This window comes from Lygodium microphyllum, chromosome 9, assembly GCF_053477565.2.
Source record: "Lygodium microphyllum isolate KBCC chromosome 9, Lygodium_microphyllum_v1.1.10, whole genome shotgun sequence".
Taxonomy (NCBI): Eukaryota; Viridiplantae; Streptophyta; class Polypodiopsida; order Schizaeales; family Lygodiaceae; genus Lygodium; species Lygodium microphyllum.
In genome coordinates, this window is record NC_141143.1 from 115,976,295 (window position 1) to 115,998,214 (window position 21,920).

Consider the following 21,920-nt stretch of genomic DNA (forward strand, 5'->3'; position numbering starts at 1 on the left):
CCATTTTCAGCTATTGCGTCGATCAACCAAGTGCCAAAATTGTTGCACCTTGGTGCCACCATTTCTCTAGAGGTCTCCTCATCATCGATACACTCTTGTAGGCTGCTTTTTGCTGTTTGTCCCTCTTTGACTGGTGGTTACATCGCTTTGGATCTGTCTTTGGTGTACATCACACTTCGAGACTCATTGCTTTGCCCTTCAGCATTTTGTACACTCTTACATTCATCTATTGCATTGATTCATTCACTTCAGAGTTCCCTTCTTTCTTTGTCAATGTTTGTGTTTTTTGCATTTTGAGTTTTGAGTTTTGCATTTAGGGTTTGAGTTTTGCACGCCACTCTCTGAGTCTTTGTATTTTAGTCTTGCATGTACTTTCTGTGTTTTCTCAATGTAAACTCTAGTATATCTTGACGTGGTATTGGAGTCAGAGCTCTTGTAAAGAGTATCTTGCAGATATCATGGAGGCTTGGTTTTGTACAAGGTACATGAATGATGCATTATTGATTTATAGTCTCTTAGACACCTTCTCGGGATCCCATGATGTCTTATCAAGCTTCTTCATCATTGGAGGCCTTGAGGAGGCATTATCGACCCAATGAGGAAGATGACACCCCACCCTCACCTTGAATTTCTCTTTCTTCTCCTATTTCTGATTTCAGTCTCATGACAGAGGAGTTTCAAGAGTACTTGCGTATCATGTATAGTCGAGTTTACACACCTCCTACCAACTTTGCTACTACATTTGGATTAGTTGGTGAGATTGATCACCTCTCTGATCATGGAGGACATATGACATTCAGGACGATTTGCAACTCATCTTCTTCATTTTAGCCAAGCTCAATGTCAGGTTTGTACAATCCCTTTTGTATGAATGAAAATCCTCCCTTGCTTCTTCTTTTGGTATGCAAGATGTGAATAATTTTCAGTATGGCAATTTTAATATAGGCGGCTTTAGACACAGACATATATCTACAACTACATGTGGAATTATATCTTCTGAGTATGGAGTTGGTACTTCTCTTTCACACTTCCTTCCCGTTCCACCCACATCTCCTGGATATCTTTCTTTTACATTCAGTAATCTAGGATTGCACTCCACTTCTACATCTAGTATACTAGGAGTTGGGTCTTCCATCTCTGCTCCTAGTTCATTCGCTTTCTCTCCACCCAATGTCATCTATTCTCAGGTGAATGCCATTTTGCACCCTGGTACATTGTTAGGGGAAATACCACCCTTTAACATTGTGCCTTTCATATTCTCGTAAGCAAGCATATCTGGTTACCTTGGGACGGTGGTGATGGGTATCCCCCTCACTTTCCCCAAGGCTCGAACACTCTCCTTCTCATCTATCGGGCCCTTAGACATAGGGATTTCCATCCTTTGCTTATGGTGCCCTGTCACACACTCCATGAGTCACTCCCACATAGGGATTTCCATCCTTTGCCCCATGTGCCCCTATGCTTCATCCATGGGTTATTCATGCGGTCACTATGCCCATGCCTAGTTAGTCAATTTCTACTTTTGGATCCATTGTGCAAACTTCTTGCATGTATGGTGGGCACTCTAGGATTCATTTTCACAAGTGTATTCCACTTTCCATCGTAGTCACCCTATTCACCTTTCCCATCCTGCAGCACTACCACTCTTGTTGCTACGGCCAAGAATGTCTTCATGGACAAGACTTATTTTTAATGGGTCGACTTTCACCTTTTGGTCGAACTTTATGCAACAAATGCTTGAATCTTAGGGTCTTTGGGACCTCTAGTTGTTGGTCTAGAGTCTATGTCCAGACCTTCAATTGGCTTACCTTGTGTAATGAATGAAGCTGAGAGGAGAGAGAAAGAGAGCAAGAAGAAGAAGAAAGAAGACTAGAAGAGGAGAGAGAAAGGCAGAAAAGAGGGGAGAAGGAGAGAGGAAGCCATGGAAGCTGGAGATGAAGGTGAAGAGTATGTTCTTAATAATAATTGCTTGCCCTAATCTGGGGCTTTTACACCTTACATACCCCGGCCAGCGTGACTGGGTGTCTAAACTCTAGTTGGTGTGTATTCCGCTTGTTACAATCCATCCCCACCTTGAAGGTTTTTTCCCTCCAAAACAAGAAGTAGAGGGGAGTGATGGGTGGGCTAAGGGAGGGTTGCAGAGTACTACTCTGAGCCCTTTGACAATGAAAAGTGGGTGGGTAAAGGCTAGGGATATCATGCTGTCTAGGATTGGTCTGCTGAAGTAAACGGGTCTTGACTTTTGATAGGCTGCTCCAAATAGGGCGTACCACATGTTGAAACGGAGCTTATGATGAGTACTTTTAGCCTATGTAGGATGCACATGCCTGAGATTTGAATAAGTACAAAATTGTTCTAAAATAGTGCAGTCTGCAGGGAGAGGGTGGTCAAATGGGGCATGACCGGCTAGTCTTCCAGCCATGGGGTCTCTTGGAGGAAGGGGAATTTATTTGACAATGGTTGTTGGGTGCCAAGAGGCTTTTTCCAGGGGCAGGCCTTGCCATTTGATGAGGTATTCTTTAATGGATCGAGATCGTAAGTGCTTATCTCGCTGCCCAATGATTGTCTCAGGGATGTACTGAGTGATGCCTTCTTCATCTATGGGGGGAAGTTTTTCTACATAGTCTGGTGTCCGCCACTGAGGAGCCCACGAAGGGTTTCAGTTGACTGACATGAAACACATTGTGGATTTTGGTGGTAGGGGGGGGGGTCTAAGCGGTAGGCCAAGTTACCAACTCTCTTCAGAATTCGATATGGGCTATAGAAGTGGTGGGTCAGCTTGTTACTGTTGCCCTCTTTGAGAGTCAAGTAGGGGGACTTAGGGACTTTCAAAAGGACCAATTCCCCTTCTTGGAATTCCAAATGCCATCTTTTCTCATCAGCATAGAGTTTCATGCGCGTTTGGGCCTTTTGAAGGTTCATTTTACATTGCAGAAGTAAGGCTTGCATGCGATCCAACTCAGCTTGACTTTGAGGATTGATCTTATCATTAAATAAGATTGTGGGGAGGGGAACCTTATACCCATATAAGGCCTCAAAAGGGAAAACTACAATGCTAGAGTGTATGGAGTTATTATATGCAAACTTAGCCAAGTAGAGCCACGTATCCCAATTGTGTTCTACATCATGTCAAAAGTGCCTCAAATATGTCTCAAGCCATTTGTTCACTCTTTCAGTCCTGGCCATCAGTCTGAGGGTGGTATGCAGTGGATGGAGCAAGCTTGGTCCCCATGGAGGTGAAAACTGTCTGCTAGAAGTTGCTCATAAACTTTGTATCCAGATCATGTACTATGACTTGTGGCAAGCCATGCAACTTGAAGATATTTTCCATAAACTGAGTGGCCACTTGAGAGGCAGTGTATTGGATCTTAGTGGGGATAAAGTGGGCAGCTTTGGTGAGGCGATCAACTACCACATAGATAGTGTTCCACCCTTTCTTGGTCACGGGAAGGCTAGTGATAAAGTCCATTGTGATGTGAGTCCATTTCCCTTCAAGAATAGGGAGAGGCTACAAGAGGCCAGCGGGCCTGAGTGTACTGTCCTTGTTCTGTTGGCATGGAACACATTTGATCTTGCCATGGGACCAAATATGGCCATGCTTAGGCTGATATTGGGAGTTTTCAGCCATGACCCCATGCTGTAATTTCTAGAATATGTAGCTGAAGTGATCATCTAATAAGTAAGCCTTTTGAAGCTCGTCAATGCGAAATATCAAAGTCATAGTTTTGTAAGGTTGCCATCCATCGCCTTTGCTTAGGAGTCAAAGTGGATTGAGTCAAGAAGTATTGGAGGACTCGGTGGTTGCTTTTTACTTGGAAGCGGCTGCTATATAAATAGTGGTGCCATTTCTTGATGGCATGGAGGATGGTCAACATCTCTTGGTCATATACATTCATTTGCATCTTCTTCTCATTAAGTTTGCGGCTCTCAAATGCAATCACACTATACTCTTGCAATAATACTGTACCAATGCTCTGGCCACTGGCGTCACAATGAATGGTAAACAACTTAGAGAAGTCAGGGTAGACAAGGATGGGGGCTGAAGTAAGCACGCCCTTTAATTGTTTGAAGCTATGATCAATAGTGGTATCCCAAAAGAATGACTCCTTTTTTAAGCGATCAGTCAAAGGTGCTGCAATGGTGGCATAGTGCTTAATGAAGCATCTATAGAATGAAGAGAGACCAAGGAAGCCACGCAAAGAAGTGGTGGTGGAAGGAGTGGGCCTGTCCTAACACATTGCACCTTCTTCGGGTCAGCCTGTATGCCATTTTTGCTCACAATGTCTCCCAAGTACTCCACAGATGTCTGCATAAATGTGCATTTGCTCTCCTTAGCAAAGAGTCGATGCTCTCTCAATATGTCAAACACCCTTTTGGCATGTGTCAAGTGCTCCTTGGACGACTTGCTGTAAATGAGGATGTCATCAAAGAAAACAAGCACAAACTTGAACAGAAAGGGTTGTAGGATTTTGTTCATGAGGCTTTGAAATGTGATGGGGGCGTTAGTCAACCCAAAAGGCATCGCTAGAAAATGATAAAGCCGAGGATCAGTCCTAAAGGCCGTTTTGACCTCATCTCCCTCCCTCATATGAATCTGATGGTAGCTAGAGCGCAAGTCAATCTTAGTGAAAAAGCATGCCCTTTTCAACTCATCCAGCAATGCCTTTGTATGGGGCTGATCGTGAAGGAATGCGGGGTTGTCCAACATGCTGTTGAAAATGTTCATTCTTACAGTACTTTCTTGCATATCTCTAAGCTAATTCAATTGCATCAAACAATGTGGTAGGTTTTTGGGCCATGACATTTGCCGATAGGCTCTGTTCCAACCCATAGATATACTTGTGCAATTTAGCATCATTGCTAATATTCTCCACATATATGGTTAAGTTCATGAACTGATTTGTGTATTTACGTACAGTGAGGTTATGTTGGTCAAGAGTGTACCATCATCTTGCCAATTGCTCTTTTTCCCAGGAGACACAAAAACTTGGACCATATGCATTTTAAAATCTTCCCAGTCAAGGAACTGTTGATTCTCTCGATTGATACAATGGCACCTGTGTGGGCAAATCCTTCCAAGTGGAGAGAAGCAAAAATGATTTTTTGATCATCGGTGCGAGGGTAGATATTGAAGTAGGACTCCAACTTGGACGTCCATTCCTCTAAGTTAGATGGTGAGGGGGATTGCCCATTGTACTTTGTGAGGATTATCTTGTCATGCAATTCATTAGGGCCATGCTGCCCATGAAACCCTTGCTATCCATATATCCCGTGGTGGCCATACATGCCTTGCTGTCCATACAACCTATGTGGTGCTTTAAGTCCATGTTGTCCATTATAACCATGCTGTCCATGATATCCATGCTGACCATTTGTACCATATTGTCCTTGATGGGGCTGATTCATATAGGGTGCATGGGGGCTCCTAGGGAGAGCGGGGGAAATTCGACCAAGGGTGGGAGAAGGACTCAAGGGGATGTTGGCTACATGGTGGACGGGGGAATTCAACAGGGGCTCATCATGCGTATGAGAGGGCTCACCAATCTCGTAGGTAGAAGGGGGAATTCCCTTAGCACCAAGTATACCCTATGAACCATGCAATGGTTCCTGATATGGAGGACGTCTAGACTCATGCCTAGAGTCATTGGCCTTCTCTTGGGATGAACCGGTCGCTAATTGAGCAAGAAGAGTAGTGAGTTGCTCCAAGGTTTGTTGAGTATTCGAGTTTGAGAGAGCCATGTGGTCAATCGCTTCATCAAACTTGGATATCATTTGGCGATGGTTAGTGACTATATCATTATGCCATTCCATATGACGAAGCTCATGCTGACAGAGGGTGTGATTGAGTAGGGTGTACGGGTCCGTTTCGAGCATTTCCTCCTGTATGTCACCATGGTAATCCTGTGCCGAGCTTGGTTCCTTGTTCATGGAGGTCCGGGAGTCTCTAATCTCCCTTTGGAGGTCCTCTTAGGCCTTGCTTTTGCCTTTCTGGCCAGCCATCTGGATGCAATCCACATGACCTGCTATCAGTAAAAAGGGCGTAACTTTTTGTAGGGAACTTCGATTGATGAGATTTTGAGCTCAAGTTGGAGGGGACAAAGTCCTCTTCGAGGTGAGCTATTAATCTTTGTGATAGAAAATGACCAAAATTTTATGTAGTGGAATTACTGTGCATAACTTCCAAACCGTAGCTCCGATTGGGGAGGTTTTTGATCCAAACTAGAGGGGACAAAGCCCTCTTCGAGGTGAGCTATAGGGTTCACTTCCAGATTCAAAACGAAAATTTCTGCAATAGGATCTTTGTGACTGTCGTGTAGGACTGTGACAAAAAACACTGCCCATTCCTTATTGCAAAAGCCTTACATGGATAGAGCATAGTCCGAGAGGCCTGATCAGCAATATCAATAGCATACTGAGCATTATCCCGAACATCATTGCATATCCATCTTCTCTCTCGTCAATGCATAAGTGAATTCACTGCCATACATCTCTTTTGAATGCATGCACTTCAAGTGTCATACATGGGTGCCATGAGCATTGTGGGGGCGTCCAAGAGGGATCATTGCATCAAGGAGGGTGGAGCTCATGGAAGGTACCTGCACTTGCATACAAATATCGGGCTTTGGATCACCGAGAGGTGGGTAAAGTTCCCCCTGGGCCGGGTTGTGCACCCCTTTAGGGTCTTAAGTGGTAAGGGAGGGTCACCTCTCTTTTGCCTTACCACCTCGCTTGGGATTGGCCTTTTTTCTCAGCCGGAGTATACATGGCAGACATTTTATTAAGCAATCAGCATGAGATGCATTGGAAAGGAGACATTGGGCCTTTTCATGAGATCCAAGGAATAAATAAAGATTGGGGTAGGGGTTGCCTTGGTAGTCCAGTGACTCACTGGCTGCTACTTACCCAATTTACAATGGCTATCATTCATTTTGGGGATTATCCAAAATCACAAGACAAAATGGGGGTTAATGTCAGCCAATACAATGAATTTTAGGAAGAGATATGATGCATGTACACAAAGAGGATTGAGCTACTAAACCTAGGCAATCTTGAATCTCTCCAACAAGGGATTAAGCTCAGTAAGTGGCTAAATTGAGAAAATAAGATGAGAATGGCATACCTCTTTAATGCTTGGGAAGACCGTTGAAGCATAACTCATCATGATGCCCGATTGCTCCATCGATTAAGTCTGGTTGGTTGGGGCATCCATGGAAGAAGACTTCAACATTTGAATGCTCCTATTGATGAGGATGGCTCCCGTGCTTATCCCTGAGCTTGAGCTTCAGAGAGGGAAAGCTTCAAGTAAAGCATTCATGGCTGCCCACAAAGCTCCCATGCACGTTGAACTCCATGTCTTCATCCGGGTAAGAGAAATCATTCATGGGCTGAAGGGCTTGTGGGGGTTGAGTTCTCAAGGTCAGAGATGGCTTCAGTTGAAGAATCCATGGCTGCCCATATTGTCCCAAACTGTCCAGCTGCTGTCCACCTTGGAGGTAGATTCCCGGGGTCAAGAGTGCCAAGGGGGGAGAGAGAAGTATGCTGAATTAGTGCCCAGGAGTGGCAAGGCAGCACGAGAAGGGGAGGAGGGCTGGGGGAGGCAGGCAGCTCACCGCAAAATGCACTGCATTTTGCGGGCTGCTGCCTGCTGTCCCATGTGGGCTGAAGCTAGTCACCAAGGTGTTTGTCAGGCAGGGAATCACCTCGGGAAGCTTGTGGGGTGGCTGAATGTTGAGGCTGAAGGCTGGTTGAAGCAGGAAGAAGGGATTTGGGGGCAGTCCACCATGGGAGCTTGAGGAAAAAGCTTGGTGGGGAAGAGAGAGAAGTCTGGAACAAAAAGTAACTGTGGTTTTCCCCTCCTCTAAACTGCTGAATCTCCAACTTGCCCTGGGATCACTAAAATTTGCATGAAAAGGAGTGACGACTTGCTATTTTAACCGTTTTACCTCCAGATATGTTCGAGTCTCTAGCCATAGCTCTTGCTTGCTCCAAAAAGCTAAAGTTATTTGCAGTCTTTCTTGCTGTACCTGTGTCTGTAAGCTGAGTAACTAGGGGTTTTGGGATTTGAAAAGGAAGAATGGGGAAATAAGAAAAGGACCAACGCCTGAAGCTCTGATACCGCTTGTAATGAATGAAGCTGAGAGGAGAGAGGAGAAGAGCTGAAGAGAGAGAAAGAGAGCAAGAAGAAGAAGAAAGAAGACTAGAAGAGGAGAGAGAAAGACAGAAAAGAGGGGAGGAGGAGGGAGGAAGCCATGGAAGTTGGAGATGAAGGTGAAAAGTATGCTCTTGATAATAACTGCTTGCCCTAATTTGGGGCTCTTACACCTTATATACCCCGGTCAGTGTGACTGGGTGTCTAAACCCTAGTCGGTGTGTATCCCGCTTGTTACACCTTGATCACATCCATCAATGGAGAGTGTACAATGCTACAACTAATGTTGAGTTTATGCAAGGGTTGCTTCCTGAGTTCCACTCTTAGTTACAGTATTTTCCCCTCGCATCTGAGCGTCGGAGTCATCTCATTAATCGCTATGTAGTGCAAGATTGAACTCGATGTATCAATCTCGACTTTGAGTTTTCCATTAGGGAAGGGGATGATGTGAAAGTCAAGTTGGTCGAATATCAACGCTTACGCATTGAGTTTTGCCACTGTTGGTTCAGCGGAGTGAGATGACGATCAGGGTACATTCTTTTGGAACAAGCTTCTTGAAAAGTATCTCCACTTCATTTAGTACATTATCTTGTTGCCTCAATTGCCAACCTTTTATGAGTTCAAAGGTTAGTTTTTGTGTTATGCAAGGCTGCGTGAGTCCATAAAAAGTCCTTTCCATGCTCTTATTCAGAGAGGGTTTTGGTTGCCTCTTCTTTGCAAGGGAAAACTAGAGGTCGCAAGAACTCTCAAGATTCAAAGGCAATTCAAAACAAGGGCGACACCCCTTCCTCAGATGGAATAAAAAATCTAAACCCATCTGGTAGCAACCCCCTAAAAAGAATAGGTTTTGCACACATTGCCAAAGATTGGGCCATGTGGACAATGATTGTTGTACCAAGGCCTAGGGTCTCCCACCTCAAAAATCACAATAGATTGTTGTGATTGCCTCCACTCTTGCTAGACAGTCCATTGGGGCTACGCCTCCTGCTGCTGTCCCATTTGTTCCTTTGGGCACAATTGTTGCTCTACATGTGGCACATGGACAGCCTTAGCAGCCCATATCTTTCACTACCCTTGAAGGATTAGCTGGTTGCTTTGTTGGCTCCCCATCCATTGCACTATTTACATCCATTTTGGGGTGTCCTCCTGCACTCCACCCTAGGCACACTTCCCCACCTGGTTATGCATTTCATTGGCAGCGACCTATTGATGGCCACATCCTTAGGTCAACTCTTCTCTAGGTGCCTTTGGACACCCTAGGTTAGTCTAGCATCCCTCTAGGTCTCACCCATTGCACTATTTACATCCATTTCGGGGTCTCCTCGTGCACCCCACCCTAGGCACACTTTCCCACCTTGTTATGCATTTCATTGGCAACAACCTATTGATGGCCATATGGGTTTGTTGTTGGCCACATCCTTAGGCAAGCTCTTCTCTAGGCCCCTTAGAACACCCTAGGCTAGTCTAGCATCCCTCTAGGTCTTTAGTCTTCCATTGCGCGCGCGCGCGCACACACACACACACACATTGCGCGCGCACACACATACTCATTGCATGTCTTTCATTTAGCTTTACTTTTCTATTTTGTTTTGAGTTGGACCATCTCTCTACTAACCTCTGTTTTGCAAATTTTGATCTATTTTTCAAGATTTTGTATTTCAGTGTAGGGCTAACTTGCAGGTTTGCACCAGTCCTTCATGGGTTGGAGACATGGGATGTGTGACGTTCCTTTCATCATTCATGGTTTCCTCTTCCTAGGAGATTTACTCTTCTACTAGCATAGAGGCTTTTCCTCTTGAGGGGGATCTGTTGAGCTAAAATTGCATTTGCTTGACCTAAATAGCCCTAAAACATGCTTAATTAATGAAGAGACCTTATTTTTAAAAAAAAGGCGATCCTAGAGAGTTACTGTGTCCCATATGCCAAAGCCTAATTTGGGTGCCCCAAACTCTCTATAAATAGGCATGTAGTCCACCACTCTCCCTCAATCTTGTTTTTACATGCTTTAGGAGCTGTATCTTTGCTGCCCACACCCTGTTTGCGGAAGACATTGCGGTCAGAGCTTCCCTCATAGTTTGCTATCATCTAGTGCCTGATTCTAGCCTCTGTGCTTGTCGCCATCATTAGGGAACTTGCGTTTGTTGCTACTAGGGCCAGTCAGCATCATCTGCATCTAGTCCCCATCATCATCTTGCTTGCGTTTATAGTCAATTTCTCCCCTCCAAGTGTCGCCATCAGCATCTGTATTGACTTGTTGCCATTAGTTTCCACTTGTCACCTAGCATAGTTAGCTTGCATTTACCTGTTTTGCACATTCGTCAATTTTCTCTCTCCTCAAGTACCTACGTTTTTAGTCCTCTCTTCTACACTACTGTTTGCATCAGATCCAGCCTCTGTGGTTGTGTTTGTTAGTGTTCGACACACGGAGGCTGCCTCACTGCATTTTCGGGATCCATTTCGGAGTACGACGTGCTCTCTGGGACCATAACCTTTGCCTTGATCCCAGAGATACGACCGTTCAAGGTTCAGTATTCACTGCATAGTGCATTTTCTGCATGAGCACTATATATTCAGTAGTTATTCACTTCATTATTTATCATGTCCATTGTCTTTGAGTTACCCCAGCCCTAACTATGTTTTGTGGTTATCAGTTTGTGTTTTGTTTTACGATTGGTTTTGTGTTTTTTGTGTTTAGAGCATTTCTTTACAAGATCATGCATCTTTCTTGAACATGGTAACATATTGAAACTGTTGCGTTTCACTATTGCCTTGTTGCCGCCATTCTTCTAGAGGTCTCTATCATCATTGATACACTCTTATAGGCTGTATTTTGCTGCTTGCTCCTCTTCGACTGGTGGTTACAACACTCCAGATCCGTCTCGGTGGATGTCACACTTCAACACTCATTGCTTTGCCCTTGAGTACTTTGTACACTCTTACATTCATTTATTGCATTGATTCATTCACTTTAGAGTTTTCTTCATTCTCTGTTCGTGTTTGTGTTTTTTGCGTTTAGGGTTTGAGTTTTACACATCACTCTATGAGTCTATGTGTCTTAGTACTGTGTGTACTTTCTATGTTTCCTCAGTGAGAACCCTAGCATATCTTCACACTCCTAATTGACCCAACCTTGACACTCGGTAAATTTCCATTTTCATTGGGCCTTCCACATGCAAATTCAAGCTAAATAGCCCTTTGGTCTTACACTTGTTCAAATAACATTAAATATTGCCCCAACCTCAATTTTAAATTTGTAACCTCTTAGAACGTGAAAGTGTTGAAGCTTTCTACAAACCTTAGTCTTGGGAATTAAGTCACTTGATTCTCTAATCCCCAAGATATCAAAAGTCATTTCCAAGGGAATATTCAATGTCTCTGACCAAAATTTGACCCAAGTATCCCACTAGTACTTGTCCACCATAACTTTTGCCAATGTCCTCCACTACAAAAGCTAGAATAATCTATTGTTGTGACACACATTCAACTTAAACTCACATGTGCACAACATTCAACTTAATCTCACTTGTGCACAATTGAAGAATCCCAACTTAAGTGTCCAAAGAACATTATTTAAAAATTTACATCCTTGTGCGTGACATGTGTCTTAACATTGGTCTCCCCTTTAAGCCTTTTCTTCTTTGACTTAAAATCGTTGAATATAAAAACAACCAAATTTGGCAAAAAATAATAAGGACAAATTTACTATTTTTAGAATATTTTTCTATTTTTTAAGGGGTAACATTTTTATGCCATTCCTAGACTCCTAAAAACTAGGACCTAAAAATTTAGGGATCTCTAATAGGGATATCGGGAGTACAATCTAGAAATAGTATCAAAAGCTTAATCCAAAACTTATATAAATGTATTTACATTCTAAACTCTCAGCGTACATATTGTACAAACTCTTCATATTCTATCATCTTGCTGATTGTAATTGTCTATTCTTGTGGATGTGGGCTACACTTCAAGGTCTTAATCTTTTCTATGGCCTTGATGTGCTTGAGTTCCAATCTCAGGTGCCTCATCAAGTCATATAGATGGAAGTGTATACTACGTTCATTTTTAACCCATTGTGTGGGTCCACCAGGTGCCAATGGTATGTCATTGTATAGGCTAGATATGTTTGAGACTTGAGAGTCAGCTTGTATGAGAGCTAAAAGGGTTCACTACAAATGTCTCCCAAAGGAAACTCTGAAAGCACTTTCTAGAGTAGCATATATATTCCTAACATAATTACGATACCAACCTCTATGGGTTGGTAGATGGTGGGTTGGTCACAATATTGTTCTCCATCTTGTTGATTTAATTGTCATAGGGGGCCACAATGAGCTCATACAAAGGAGTTGTTACATCAAGAGTCCAAGATGAGGCATGTGAATGTCCTTCACTTCTTTCTAAGCCTAGAGGCATTTTGCTACTTCAAGGGATCTTCATTTTACAGAAGCAATATGTTTTGTAGTTGCTTTCAGCTTTCTTTGTGGCTGGTTGACTGATAATTTTACCACAGTGGATCTTGCATTGAGATTTACCTCAGCATGCTCACTGCATGTTGGGAGATGCTATATGCTATAGTTGGTTGATTGGCCCGTTGTTTTGGCTTATCCATACTTGACCAGATTTTCTCACCCATGGCTCTTTGTTGGTTTTTCCTCGGCTGCTTCTTGTTTATTTGCATGCAACTTTGTTTAGGCTGGTGATAACGATTCTCACAGGTCACATTTGGATTTTGCTTTACTAAAGCTGCTTGGCTAATGCTTCAACCTGGTGTCTTATGCTTGCATCTAGCACATCGAGATACGATATGATTTTGTTTGGGAGTGCATTCATCATAGGGAGCTGGAGTTTTTCTGTTGTAAGCAAGATAATTTACATCAAGGAAGTGGTTTAAGACATCTCGATGTCAAATGTCTGTTTATATGGCTCATCAGCTTGACGTCATATTGCTGTTAAACCATGGAAATGTTTCAAGCAAGAATATAAGCAGGGCCCATGTGAATCATATTATCAATTAGTTTCCTTTTTACTCAGTCACATTATTCAAGGGACAATGCCGCTTTGAGGTAAAATTTTATCATGCCTAATGACGTGAATCTCCTTCATCCTTATACCATATATTTCACCTAGTCATATAATGTCATGCAGCTTGTGCGCATTTCTTGTCCTTCTGTGCATAATGCAACCTAGGTACCCAGGTAGAAGCACTCCAGTGTAAGATGAAGCAAACCCTTATGTGAATAATATTATCCATTAGTTTCCTTTTTTCTCAGTCACTTTCATGGAACAATGCCACTTTGAGATAAATTCTTCTCATGCTTAATGACTTGAATCTCCTTCATCCTTCTACCATATATTTCACGGAGTCATATAGTCTCGTGCAGCTTGTGCACATTTCTTGTCCTTCCATGCACAATGCAACCTAGGTATCCAGGTACACTTTGAAGCACTCTAGTGTAAGATAAAGCATACCTTTACACTCTTTTAATATTGCACTTGATTATGTTGAAAAACCACTGATACTTCTGTTATTTGCTCTTCAAACGTAAGGGCTAAACCAGTCCTTTTCGTCAACAATCATGAAGCTTGACATAGAACTGCAGAATTAATGAAGCTTTGGATGGTATAATGAGTCTTTGTTAGTTGATCTGTTCTGCAAGCTTGTTTTAGTTCTGTGCTGAAGCTATAACTAAAGATAAGGTGTAGTGGTCTTTCATCAATCTATTGTACATGCAGGGCTTTGTTTTGGAAGATGCTACAGGTTTAGCTGTGAAAGGCGATGTGGAGATTCACTCAATAATGGCAACTTCTCTTCCCATTTCACATCCTCTTTTATCTCAGGAGATTTTTGAGATGTCTGATAAATGGAAGGCTCCTGTTTTGCCAACCAAGCCCATAGACTTTTTTATTGGAATACTATCTGCAAGCAACCACTTTGCTGAAAGAATGGCTATCAGGAAGACTTGGTTGCAGTCAAAATTAATTCAAACCTCCAAAGTGGTGGCACGGTTCTTTGTAGCTCTGGTAATTACAATGAATTCTGCAGTTTATAAACTGTACAGTGTCTTCTGTAATTTTCTCATGCATGCACATAAACCCATGTAAACATTTCAGCATCCAAGCATGGACGTAAACCAGCACCTGAAAGAGGAAGCTGATTTTTATGGTGATGTGATTATGCTACCATTTGTGGACCGGTATGAGCTGCTTGTGCTGAAAACAGTTGCCATATGCGAATACGCGGTAAGAACAAACCAGCAGCATTATAAAGTGAGTTATTCAAGGGATAAACTTATCCTGTTTACATTGGCTTCTGGTTGTGTAGATTCGGAACACATCTGCTACATACATCATGAAGTGTGATGATGACAATTTTGTGAGAGTAGAAACCGTTGTCCATGAGGTAAAGGGAACAGGTCATGACCAAGGATTATACATGGGCAACATAAATCTGGACCATAAGCCTCTAAGGCATGGCAAATGGGCAGTAACTTACGAGGTAAGAGAAATATGGCGCTCTTGACTGTTTGTCTGGGTGTGTGCAGTACTTTGAAAAATTGGAATCCTTGACAGGAATGGCCAGAAGAAGATTACCCTCCTTATGCAAATGGTCCTGGATATATTATTACAAGGGATATTGCAGCCTTTATTGTTGCACACCATACAAACCAAACCTTAAGAGTATATTGCTTTCCTATTCTTGTATCTAAATTGGCAGATGTTCTTGGAAAGGTATACTTTGTACTGATACTGTCCTTTTAAACCTTTCAGTTGTTCAAGATGGAAGATGTGAGCATGGGAATGTGGGTAGTGCAATATAATCTCCAAAATCAAGTACACTATCATCATAGCTGGAAATTTTGCCAGTTTGGTTGTATTGAAAGCTATTTCACATCCCATTACCAGTCACCGAGACAAATGCTTTGTATGTGGGAGAAGTTGTCACAGGGGAAAGCTGAATGCTGCAATATGAGATAACCAAACGAGCCTTATGTTCCAAGGCTCATGTGTTGTACTCATTGTATGACCATACATATAGTAAGGATAGATCCAAACTGTTGTTGGGGCTGCTTTCTAACCAATTTAAGCCTATAAGGGGGGACATTTCTGATCTACAGAAAGGCACCTTTGCATCTCAAGTCCATCTCAATCACTTGTCACATTTGCCCACTATAGCTGACAGCTTTACTTACAATATGACATGCAGCCCCCATACTGTAATACCTCATTTTTCTTTGATGGAAGAAAGCCCATATTGATGAGAATTTTGGCCATTTGTATCACTGTTAAGGTAACACCATGGTGTGAGCAATAGAATGATTCGAACAGGAGATGTCAGACAAATAGTGACTATTGAATCATCGAAGGGTTTTTGAATCAAAATTCTGACAAAGCTCGGTCTTTAAAATCATTCTGGTTGCCTTACTAATCATTACACATAAGAGTGATATTAGTTATGCTTGAGAGAGAGAATGCGATTATATAGTTGTAGAGGCTACCAAGGGTTAGTGGCAACTTAACTTTGCACGTGTGACAATTAACCCACATACCTCAAATTAATTAGGGCAGGCCATGTGGCAGCCCATGCAGGCCTCTGCATTGGTGCTTGCCAAAACACTCATTGGCAAGCATCAAGCAGGGAATGGTGATGAGCACATGGAGGAAGCGGTGGGTGACAATGGAGACCTGCTAGAGGTATCAAGTACTACAACAAGCTCCCACAAATGCAAGTGTGGCACAGATGATCTGCAAGTTAACAGCTCAGAGCAGAATGCCCTGTTGTGCATGGCATCAAATCCAGCCAGCCCAACTCTAGCAAAGAGTATCAACTGCAGGCCAAGGCAAATCCACAAGTCGTATTGGAGCTCTTGGGTTCGTCTCTGCATAGGAATATTGAAGAAAGAGGAATACCATCCTTCAGGATGATCATCAGCCGTGGATCAAATCTACTATGGCGGCAAACGGTTCTTCGAGTCATGTTCAGCACAAAGGAAGCAATGAAGAAGGTTCAGGACCAATGAATTTATTTTTGGGGTCTCGATCTTGTGTATATTGTGCCATGGCAGCTGATCGAGATTGGGAGAGATTGCCTCAAGGAGAATTGTCTTGTGTGGGGTAGAAATCACAGATTTTCTTGCGTACCATTGGAACATGTAGCCCGACATTGCCAAAGGCTTGGGAAAACTGCTCTACATCCCACCCTTGGCCAGCCATTTTCACAATCGCATCTGCCTGCTATGGGATCCAAATGAGAAACAACCAGAGTATCTGGATGTTGAAGTACCATATCTGGGTGATTTGCAGTTCAAGCTCCTAGGGAGGGAATCCACAGGGGTGTATTACAATTGTGACCTTTGGGGAACTACTAAAGAGAATGCCCGCAGAGCAAGGATGAAGGAGAGGCACCTAAATTTGCTGCAGGTAAGTCTATTGGGGCAGAGGTGGTCAGAAACAATCAGCAGTCAATCATGTGCAATCCCAACTCTAGCAAAGGGGAAAGTGATGGCGACTGACAGACAGTCAAAATTCATCGGGGCAAAGACAAAGGGGATGTTTCAGTACCCAAAAGCACTTGAGCCAAGCCTCCCCAGGCCAAGAACTTCTGAAGTCAGGCTGCGATTGGAGTCGTGGCAGATCTATGGCCTTCGCCAATATCAGTAGGATTCCCCTTGATCAACTGGAGCAAGACTAGTAATGGGTGCAGAATTGTGCATGCTGTCAAGCTACGATGGTGCTAGCCCTGACACAAATGCCAACCAATAAAGCCATGCTGGAGCAGTTAAATCTTGCAACCTTGAACGTGAAAGGACTGAAGGGGGGGAGCAAAGAAATCGGTCATTTGGTGGGTATGCTCTCTACAATTAGCTGTAGAATTGGTGCAAGAACATAAGCTCCATCAATAGAGTGGCAATATTTTCCTATATAGTGATTATGCTTGTTTTGTTCGAGGTATTCCTGGTGGTGAATCTGGATGTATGACAATATTCGAAGCTAACAAGAATCCACTGCTGAAGTACAATGCTCCTGATGGGAGGCTGCTGCAATAACCATAGATTGGCAAGAAACTAGACTGGATGCCACTAGTATGTATGTATGAGTATAATGATGCACGCCTGAGGAGAAGGCAATGGGAGTCATTGGCAAACATGCGATGTGACAAATCACTTCTAGGGGGTTACATTAACATGGTGCTTAGTGAAGCAGATGCCTCCATTGATGCCTTGAGTGCATGGAGAGGAACGAGAAGCCTGGGAGAGCCTTGAGAATCAACTGGGGCTGATAGATTTGCATGACTACCTGAATAGTCAAGAACACTTGCTCACATACAAGTCTTTTGAGCTCTCCAGGCTATTGGGCCAGACTTGACCATTGGTATAGCACTAGGGATGGTAAATGACTTCCTTTGGCAGTGACCATTTGGGTTGATCGTAATTGCCCTCTGTCCAATCATTCGACAGTGGTGCTGCATAAGGTGGATGGGAAACATAAAGTACTGGTGGCAAATCCAAGGCATTTTGATCAAATCACATTCACTTATATGGTTGAGGGAGCTGCAACATCCCTCAGGGAGGAGCTGTCGTGAGCAATCTTACAGATCCATGGGTAAAGTTCATTGGAGTTGTGCAGCAGTGACCATTCGGGTTGATCGTAATTGCCCTCTGTCTGATCATTCGACAGTGGTGCTGCATAAGGTGGATGGGAAACATAAAGTAGTGGTGGCAAATCCAAGGCATTTTGATCAAATCACATTCACTTATATGGTTGAAGGAGCTGCAACATCCCTCGGGGAGGAGCTGTTGCGAGCAATCTTACAGATCTATGGGAAAAGTTCATTGGAGTTGTGCAGCAGTGTATACAGCTCCAGGGGATATGGCTATGCAAAAGAGAGGAAGAGGAACTTAATTGGGTAGAAGGGATGCTTTTGAACCTATCAAGGCAGGCATTGGGTAGGAAACTGGATGGGGTGGAGGTTCAATTACTGCAGAGAGCCCAAGAAGTGAGGTATACCCCGTCTCAGAGAGCTGGAGAAAATCAGATTGTAGAGTGTTCATTGATCCAGTGTGTATCACCAGAATTCATATGTGGCTTGAAAAGGAAAAAACTTAAGAGAAGCCTTGGTTGTTTTTCAGATGTAGGATGGTAGATGGTCATAGGCCAGAAGCAAATTCACACAATCTGCAATCATCATTATGATCAACTGTATGGCACTACAAGCAAAATTCATGTGGCTTGAAAAGGAAAAATCTTAAGAAAAGGCTTGTAAATTTTCAGAGGCTGGATGGTAGATGGTCATGCACCCGAAGCACAATCTGCAATATCATTATGATAAACTGTATGGCACTACAAGCCAATGTGAAAAGGAAGAAATGAATAAGCTACTGGATCATGTAAAAATGAGTGTAAGCACTGAAGAAAACAATGCCCTGTTAAGGGAGTTCATTGAGGAGTTTACCAATGCATTTAACTTGCTTGGTGTCAGGAAATCTCCTGGATATGATGGTATTACCACGGAGATGATGACGAAATTTTGGCACAGCATGAAAGATGCCATGGCAAGCATGATTAATGACCACTGGAGAAAGGGGCAGCTTTTGCAATCGTGGAAGAACAGCATCATTACCGTACTACCCAAGTAGGGTCAATGCATGAAGCTCAACCATTGGCACCCTATCTCACTCTTGGGAAGCGCATACAAGATTTTTGTAAAGGTTAATGGCCATACGAATGATGCCTATACTGCAGAGATGTACTAATGGGAGACAGTACGGGTTCATGAGAGGGAGATCTCTAATTAATAGTGCCTTGAATGCCATTTTGGTTGCGGAATGATTTTCCTGTAGGTGGATGTGGAAAAAGCGTTTGATAAGGTAATGTGGGGAGTACCTTAGGGAAGTCATGCTAAAAATGGGCTGATTTGCCTTTTATCCTTGGGAAGGAAGCATATGCCCAAGAATAAGGAGCGCCCAAGGATTAGAGACAAATAGGATCAATAGGATATGGCACACAGGAATCACCGAGGAGCCATTCAAAAATGTCCTAAAGGATCTCTGGGTGCTTAGATTGCCATTGAGAGATGGGGGTTCTGTATGGCTGGGGCTTTCTTGACCGTTGATAAGCTCAAAAGGAGGGGCATCTCTTAGCTACGGTGGTGAAGAATTAGGACGTCACATTTTTTGGGATGGACGTTCTGCTTCTCTAGTCTGGCATCAAGTATTAAACTATTTAGGAATAAGCAGAGGTGAAGGAGAAAGAATCATGCTTGCTATCTTTGGTCAGCATGCATGCGCAAGAGGGTGGTTGTTGCTTGGCATGTAGGTTGCTCGAGCTCTTACCCTTTGTGCCTTATGGGAGACGAGGGTCATAAGAATTCTTAGGGCACACATTTATACCTCGATTGGGAAAGCGTTGTACCAAAATGGTTAGGAGTAAAATTGTCTTGAGATACACTAGAAAGGGATTATCATAGCCAAGAGGTTGTGACATGTTAGCATATCCCTAGTTTTCGAAGAGGCTTAGTCAGATACGCCAAATTCCTTGTTATGTTCCCTAGCTTTTTGCATGTGGGGAGGTGTGGAAAAATGATCTATAAAACTTATAAATGTTTTGGCTTGGAGAAATGGTGGAAACAATAGCAATTGCCAATTTTAATAGCATTGCTTACTAAGAGGCATGACTCACGAGAGCATATAGTTTGATAAGATAATCATGAAGCATTTGATATCATATTGAAGTTAATAGCATTGCTTACTAAGACACATGACTCACGAGAGCATATAGTTTGATAAGATAATCACGAAGCATTTGATATCATATTGAAGTTAATAGCATTAGCAATAAGGTGCTTTTGAATATCATTGAAAGTATTGATTTGGGACCTTGAGCACTAGTGCCACCAACCAAATATATTATCTTGCGAGGCTTGTTGGGCTAATGTTGTACCTTGTTGGTTAATAGTCTGTTGCCATTTCTTCAACTAGGTCTATTCATATGTTCCCGCTAGGAGTTGACAATATAGTGTCCTTTTTTAAAAAATTATGTTTTAGTTTAAATGTATGCATGTGTTCACTTGGGTTGCTCTTGATTGGGTTTTGAGCTATTTAAGTTTCTCAACATTCATTGGTGCACTAATCAAGACTTCCATCAATCAAATTGACTTTGAGTCACAAATTTAGGGCAAAGGGGAGGATAATCGTGATACTCGTCCAAATTCATGTAATTTGGCTAGGAAAGCCATTAGCTCTTGTTTCATTGTCTTAACATCACAAAGTAGTTTTAATTGGCATAGGAGGGTTGTTACATGTGTGTACTACATTCTTACATTCACTTTGCATTATTAATGTGTTGAATGGGCAACTCTCTTTCATATAGAATCATGCCTAAAGAGTCTTATTGCCTTTTTTGAGTGAAAGGTATAGCATAATGGTAGGGATGTGTTAACACACTTGGGATCGCTCGAGTTTTTTTAGTGTTAGGAGATTGTCGTTTTGGGCTTGTACACACAACCTACTTTAGTTTATTTCAGAGGTGGCAATCATTTACTCTTCTTTTTATCATTGAGTTGTGAGCTTTGCTTGGCTCCTTTATTGCCTATATTCTTGCTTTGCTATCTTGCCATTGTTCCAATAAGTAGTACTGAGGTTCTCATTCCATCCCCTTCTACAAGCTTCTTCAAGAAAGGCACAAACAACATAAGATGGCCACACTATTCTAAGTGAGCTTAGTTGTCTTAAGAGGTGAGTTGGATGCAAATTAGGCATTTTGTAGCCTCTTTTGTGAAAATGTGTGGGCTTCACGAGTGGAATTTGTGTGCTTTTTGTAACCCTTGAAGAAACTCGGATTTATAAATTTTTGGTGATTCTACTACATTATAGTGATACACACTTGGGCCATGTTAATAGCTTTAGTAAACTCACTTTTACTATTGTGTACTAAAAATAGGTATCGATGTTTTAGAGACTTTACTATACTATTAGAGTTGGAAGTGTAAGGGTAATATTTCATCAATTAATTGCATTGCTATTTGTAGGAAGAATAATCAAACAAAACTATTCTTTAATTATGTCTTTGATATGTACACTTAATCATACATGTGTGCATGTCGTCACAGAGGAAAGGGAGCGACCTTGTCCATGTTTAATTTTTCCCATATTTATGGGAAAAATGTGACTTGGATGATAAGAAGAAAATAGCCTCTATTGTAAGCAAGAGGTCACATTTTCAAGTGCTATAAGAAATTGTAACATAAGTATAAGAAGAAAAAAGAGCATGGTTTGATAGTTTGTTGGTGTATTAGGTTTTCGTGCTAATAATGATTTTTTTATATTATATTTAGAAGGATTGAGCATTCACCATACAATGTAGTTGTGATCCTTTTGTGCATGACTTGTGTGCCAATTGTTAATGTGGTTCACCATATAATGCAAATATGATCCTTTTTGTACATGACTTACCTATGGCAACTTATTCTAATGTCTCATGTTTTGATAGTCATGCTTGCAATAACATTTCTCTTTGTAAGGAGGTTATTTGTTTTTTGGAAATGCCTTCACATGAAGGCTTTGTTCAATAGAAGCAAACTCATGGTCTCCTAGTGAGCGAGCAACAAGGCCTACTCCAACTACTATAGTGCAAACAACCTCCCAACTCTACAATGGATGTGCGTTGCGGGAGTATATCTCTGGCATATTTGGTTGGATAGAAATACTTCAATCTTTTTAGAACATTGCAAGCCTCTATCGCATCTAATATTTGATTTTACTTCATAGGGATTAAACTC

General features: G+C 42.3%; 1 protein-coding gene across 1 annotated transcript in view; it reads left to right on the forward strand.

Moving 5' to 3' along the window:
* Positions 1 to 18,581, forward strand: part of LOC148031460 (hydroxyproline O-galactosyltransferase GALT6-like) — a 39,664-nt gene extending 21,083 nt beyond the window's left edge. The window contains exons 3-7 of the mRNA XM_087684999.1: positions 13,880 to 14,167; positions 14,258 to 14,386; positions 14,469 to 14,642; positions 14,717 to 14,824; positions 14,915 to 18,581. Coding sequence (XP_087541125.1) covers positions 13,880 to 14,167; positions 14,258 to 14,386; positions 14,469 to 14,642; positions 14,717 to 14,824; positions 14,915 to 15,121 — 906 coding nt within the window. The 3' untranslated portion in view covers positions 15,122 to 18,581. The remainder of the gene's footprint in view (positions 1 to 13,879; positions 14,168 to 14,257; positions 14,387 to 14,468; positions 14,643 to 14,716; positions 14,825 to 14,914) is intronic.
* Positions 18,582 to 21,920: the final 3,339 nt, after the last annotated feature.